General features: G+C 63.0%; 2 protein-coding genes across 2 annotated transcripts; one reads left to right on the forward strand and one right to left on the reverse strand.

Annotated features, from left to right (window-relative positions):
* The first annotated feature begins 674 nt into the window (after positions 1-674).
* HSFX4 (heat shock transcription factor family, X-linked member 4) lies at positions 675-2073 on the forward strand. Its single transcript, XM_065900289.1, has 4 exons — positions 675-1148; positions 1578-1703; positions 1814-1866; positions 1938-2073. The coding sequence occupies exons 1-4, from the start codon at positions 675-677 to the stop codon at positions 2071-2073; spliced, it is 789 nt and encodes a 262-aa protein (XP_065756361.1).
* Positions 2074-3428: 1355 nt separating this feature from the next.
* Positions 3429-4712, reverse strand: EOLA2 (endothelium and lymphocyte associated ASCH domain 2). The gene is made up of 2 exons (XM_065900290.1): positions 4460-4712; positions 3429-3652 (listed from the first exon to the last, which is right to left on the reverse strand). Exons 1-2 carry the CDS (start codon positions 4710-4712, stop codon positions 3429-3431), a joined length of 477 nt encoding a protein of 158 aa, XP_065756362.1.
* Between the last annotated feature and the right edge of the window lie 934 nt (positions 4713-5646).

Genomic DNA, 5646 nt, shown 5'->3' on the forward strand with positions numbered 1-5646 from the left:
GTGCACAGCCCTACTCTGGGGACAGCTTGACCTGGGAGGCAGGAAATCAGGACCCTTTGTTTGGGCCCATCTGAGCGGGACCGACCAGCTGGCAGGAGCAGCTGCAAGCGACCAGAGCCGGAAGGGGGATGGGCACCGACTCAGGCTAGGCCAACCAGCCCGCTAGGGAGCCCCATCCTCTGGGAGGGAGAGTCGCCAGGGGCCCACGTGATCCCTGTGGCCTCAGTGGCAGCCAAGCTACGCCTCGCCAGGGCCTGGCCCTTGAGCAAATCGGAAGCCAGCATCAAGGGATGGGAGTGGAGACAGGATCACGTTTCTCAACCCATCCGGGGCCTGGCCCCTTGAAACAAGGTGCCTGGCGGCAGACGGAAGTCTTTCCCGGGAACTTGAACCACGCTTTTCGAGACTTTTAGAAAAACAGCCAGGCGCCTGGGACCCCGTCCCCATCCCCTCCCCTACACTTGGCCAGGGCTCCCTCTCCAGACCGCCTCGGTGACATCACGCGACCAATAAAGAAGACTGCGACTTGAGTGGCTGGCTGCCCCACTACCGAGATTCTAGAATCTTGCGGACAGTATTTACTGGGCATCCCCGCTCTGGTCCAAGGCATTTCTGCCCTGAGAGTTCAGTGATACGGTCTCGGGTGGAGAATGCTCCCAATCGAGACTGGCTCCATGGCTAGTCAGAGTAGCGATGAGCTGTGTACAGCCATGCTGGGCCCATCGGCTGACGCAGAGCCAGCAACGTGGGTCCCCTCTCGTGCGTCTCCGCATCCCAATGTGGATTCAAGGGAGAGTTCGGAGAAGCAGGGTGACCAAGCCGAGAGCCCAGATCCCGGCTCCCAAGACAACCCGCCACCACAGGGCGCAGACTACGGTGTGGCCAACCAGAGTATTCTTCAGCTCTCCCTCCCAAGAAAGCTCTGGAGGATGGTGGAGGATCCCGCCTTCACCTCTGTGCGCTGGAATGACAAGGGAGATATGGTGATCATCAAGGAAGACCTCTTCCAGAGGGAGGTTCTTCACCGCAGAGGCGCAGACAGGATTTTCAACACAGACAGCTTGACGACTTTCATCCGCCAAATGAACCGGTACGGATTCAGCAAAATATGCCTGACCAGCCACTCTCCAGGGAAAAAGAGGCTGATGGTAAAGTAGAAAGCCCTTCCATTGCCCATGTTCTCTTGTTACTCGAACACCTCCCGGGGAGGCCAGATGGGCCACGTGCTGAACGGGTTTCATTTCGGAGAGTAACTTTCCTCACGTGAGAAGGTAGTTAAGGAAAGATGAGAAAGTAGAGCCTGTGGTATTCAGCCACAGCCCCTTAGAGGGGACCTGCAGGTGTGCCTACAGACCCTCTCGAGAGGCCACGAGATGTCAGGTAGCGACAGTAACACCTCGACCGAGGCTCGCCTCGGGGAGCTCTAGGGAGCGCACACTCCAGGGCGGAATAACCCGCCAGGAACTTAAAGAGACCTTTTCTCCACAGTCAGATAAGACCATTATGATGGACGGGGGTGGGCGGGGAGGAGTGGGTATTTTCTCCCAGAATGGCTAAAGTGATTCGTTTCATTTCAGATCTTCTGCAACTCCAACTTTCAGAGAGACAAGCCTCTGCTCATCGAGAACATTCAGAGGGAATGCAAGCTGGGAGCAACTGATCAGCCCGGGACCAGCGCAACAGCCCCAGAGGGAAAGAAGCCGGTGGCTGCTACTAGACGCTCCCCACAGATCCCTTACAACGATTCCACCACCCAGAAGAAAGCCCCGGGTGCTCAGGGGCCCAGCGCTACCCAGTCTTTCCTGTCCTCTAGCACGTGCTCTACGAGCGGTGGAGCGCGATGGGCCAGGGAACACCATCCCCCCAGTGAGCAGGGCGGCCTGAGTGGGCAGGGCACTCCCTGGAATGTCACTTCTGTGCCCCCGGTATGGCACCAGGGAACTGCCCGCCAGCCCCACGCTTTACCCGGCTTATGGCTCGGCGATGTCTCTGTACAACAGCTGTCTCTCCCTCCTGCTGCGGGCCCTTTTAGCTACGTCCCCAAACAAGGTCCCTGAGGTGGACGAGGAGTAGGGGGGCTCCTCAGATTGCAGGCGTGCTCTCCGCGAACAGTGCAAGGACCACTGCGATCCCTGAGCTCGCAGGCCCCTGGGGACACACAAAAAGCCCCATCTCATAACCAAGAATCTACTTTTGTCTCTAATAAAGAAAAGCCAAAGTCCACGGGAGTAAATGAAGAATCGAACGAGAAGTGCGAGTCTTGTGTCCTTTCTAACTGTCCGTACTATTCACACATCTCAGTGGACGGGCCCGACGAGGCTGGAAACCCACAGCCCCGGCAGGCTTTGGTCCCCGCCGTCCCCTTTCGTTTGAAGCAGCAGCATTTCCCACGCTCAGCCAGGGACGCGGCTCGGGAGCGCTGAGGCCAGCCCAGGACAGGCTGGTCCCTGGGCCTTGCCTGCTAGTCGGGAGGCAGCGCAGCCTGGCTCCTGACCTCAGGGGTGTCACCTTCCATTAGTCATGCATCCTGAAGCAGAAGGAGCCTCCTCCTGGGTCCCCCTACGATGCCACAAGTTTCTGATCCGCAGCTGAGCGTGTGTCCAGCCCACCATCCAGGGGCCTCCCAAAGAGGCCCGCCGGAAAGGAGGGCCATCCCACCCACCAAGGTAGGCGTGCACACTGCCGTCTGCCTCAGAAGAGACGGGCCCTTCCCAGCCGACACCTGGGGGACAGCCCAGCACCTTCAGAGGTGACAACCCCTAGAAAGCTTGCTGACAAATGGCCCCAAACCCCACAGAGAAGTAAGAGATTTCCACAAAGCGAGCGCCAGCCCTTTTCACTTTGCCGTCAGAGCTGTATTTAGGAGCCTGTCTTTGGACGTGAAGTGGCCGGGCAGCACGTCTAACACACACGCTTCGTGAGCCAAGGGACGCTTTACAACAGGGCCAGGGTCACCTGCAAGGACAGACCGCGCCCTGTTTCTGGGCCTGTGGTCCTCTCCCGCGTGCACGAGGCCCGCCACTGGCCTTCCCCCATCGTTCGTTCCCCAGACGCAGTCCAAACATCTGGGAGTTCTGACCAGGCCAAAGAGGGGAGAACGCTAACCGGTCCCCTCAAAACACATTTCTCTCAACCACCCAGAACCAGCAGGGCCAAAACGAGTGGCACTGCGATCTTCTCCTAAAGGTCAGAGTCCTCGAGACTCTGCTCCTGAGCCCAGAGCGGCATCGCACAAGGAGAGGCCCGACCCCCGCCCCTGCACCAGGTGGGCACGTCTGCCTCCGTGAACAGCACGGAGCGGGCAGCGCTCCCCGGGGCAGGGCCGATTCGGACCGAACCAGACGTGCACGTCCAGGGCGTGAAGGTGAGTGGACGGTGGCACAACGAGCCGGTCTCTCGGTCACCTTCCTCTCGAGAGCCCAGTCTGGTCAGGCCTCCTGCCCAAAGGGGATCAGGTGCTCGGGGATGTCCACCTGGAAGACGTCCTTCCCGCCTCTCCCGGGGACAGGCCGCAGCAGCCAGCGGGGGTTGGCAAGCGCAGTCAGGTACTTCTGCTGCAGGTTGAGCAGCAGGGCTCGATTCTCCAGCTCCGCGACCTCGTTGGGACCTAAGTCTTCCGGGCACAGCGAAGTGTCCCCAATGTCAACCAGCCCTGTGCACAAAGGCAGAAGCACACAGATGGAGAACAAGGTGATTCAAATCACGACCGCTAGAGACCAAGACCACGTCATCGAGGGGACCCGGGGTGAACTGGGTCCCTCTGGCCGAGCACTTCCCACCCGCCAACCTCGGTTCAGGGAATTGGGGGCGAGGCCGAGGGAGGGAGGGAGGGAGGGAGGGAGGGAGGGAGGGAGGGAGGGAGGGAGAGAGCAATGAAAAGGAGAGGCCTGGTCCCCCACGACCCCACCAAGGCCCGACCGCTGCAGGCAGCAGGTACAGGTCAGGAGGGCCCCGGGCCGCCGCTGCGGGGAGCCTACGGGCAATCAGGTCCCTGAGCGATCCACCGGGGGCCAGCGGTTGATGTGGGACCTGCCCCCGCCGGGGGCTTTAGGGGACTTCCTCAGGATGCCGCGGGCGGCGGGGGTGAGGCGGGCCCGCGAAGCCGGGCGGGCAGCCCGAGTCCCCAGGTCCCCCTCACACGCAGCTCTGGCTGCCGTGCTGCCTCCCGCGGGCTCTGCCACGGCGCGCACACACACGCGTGTACACGTGCGCGCGCACACGTACACACACGGAGGCGAGCGCCACGGGCAGAGCCGGACCCGCCTCTGCCTCTCGGAGCACAAAGGGGGACTGAGGCCCAGAGTGGCGGGGAGGGGACCTTCCCGGCCCCTCCGAAGGCGAGGTGCCTCAGGAAAACGAACCCTAACCCCACACCGACCGGTTCAAAAGAAAACGAGGCGCCGAAGCCCCGGGTGAGACCCTGGGGGGCAGCCCCGGGAGGCGATCGTCAGTCACTTGCCGGCTATCACTCCGCGGCCGAACTTCTCCCCGTCCCGCAGCAAGGCCTGGATCTGCGCGGGGCTCATCCCCAGCCTCTCGGCCAGCAGCTCCCTCCAGGCCGCGTCCTCCCAGTCCCTGTGCGCGATGTGGACGGCCAGGGTGCGGTGCCGGTGGCCGCTCAGCACGGGCCGCCACCGCGTCTCCAGGGTCTTCACCCCATTTAAGATGAAACCCGCATGAGGCTGCCGGAAGGACAGGCAGCCGAACTTCATCTCCCAGAGCTCCCAGGGCCTCACGCGCCTGTGGAAACACAGAACCGGAACGGTCAAGCAGCCTGACGTGCCGGCCTCCGAGCTCACGACCCGTGGGCCTGACCTCAGCCCCGTGGGCCCCCCGGGCGCCAGCCCCTTCCATCCGTCTCCGCGCCCGTCAGCTGACAGGGGGTGCCGACCGGGGGGATCCGTCCATCAGATGGTGTCCGCGGGGAGCTCACAAGGGAGGCCGGGACAGCGAGAGAGAGGCGTGTGGGCAATTCCACGACAGAGGGCACTGGGCCCCGGGCGGCAGAGAGGAGGGAGGGAGGGCTCCTTGGCTTCACAGCCCAGTGGCCGGGCTCTGGCCCTCTCCCGGCACAGACAGGGACAGTCCTGGGCCTGGCTTCTCCCCTGCCCCCGGCCCCGCAGCTCCCTGGCCCTGCCGCTGCCCATGCTCCGCGGATCCCCCATCTTACCCCAGGGCCGCTGAGTGCAAATCCTTGGCAACCAACCTTGGCTCGGCCCTGGGGACGGGATGCCCTGGCTCTCACATGGCCCTGCCAGGTGTCTCTTCCCCGCGCGCCTTGGGAGCCACCCTCCTCCCACCCCTTCCCGCACCACCGCTTCCACCCCGGCCCGGAGCCCGAGAAAGGATACGTGACGGCAGGAACTACCGGCACTGGTGCGCGCTCCGTCTCCACGCCAGCACCTGGGACGGGCACCATCCAGGGATCATAGTATTCAATCCTCAAATAACCCGGGAGGTTACCGTCACCCCGCTCTGCAGCTGAGGAGGCGCCGAAGGATAGAGAGACAGCGCATGGTTCCAGGGGACCTGACTCCACGCACCCCCGTCCTCGCCCGCTTTCCTTGTACCTGGGGGGCTGGGGGGAGGGTCCCTGCTCGCTGAGGACAGAGGAGCAGGGGAGCCGCGGGCCTGAAAGTCAGCCGG

Source organism: Phocoena phocoena, chromosome X (genome assembly GCF_963924675.1).
Source record: "Phocoena phocoena chromosome X, mPhoPho1.1, whole genome shotgun sequence".
Taxonomy (NCBI): Eukaryota; Metazoa; Chordata; class Mammalia; order Artiodactyla; family Phocoenidae; genus Phocoena; species Phocoena phocoena.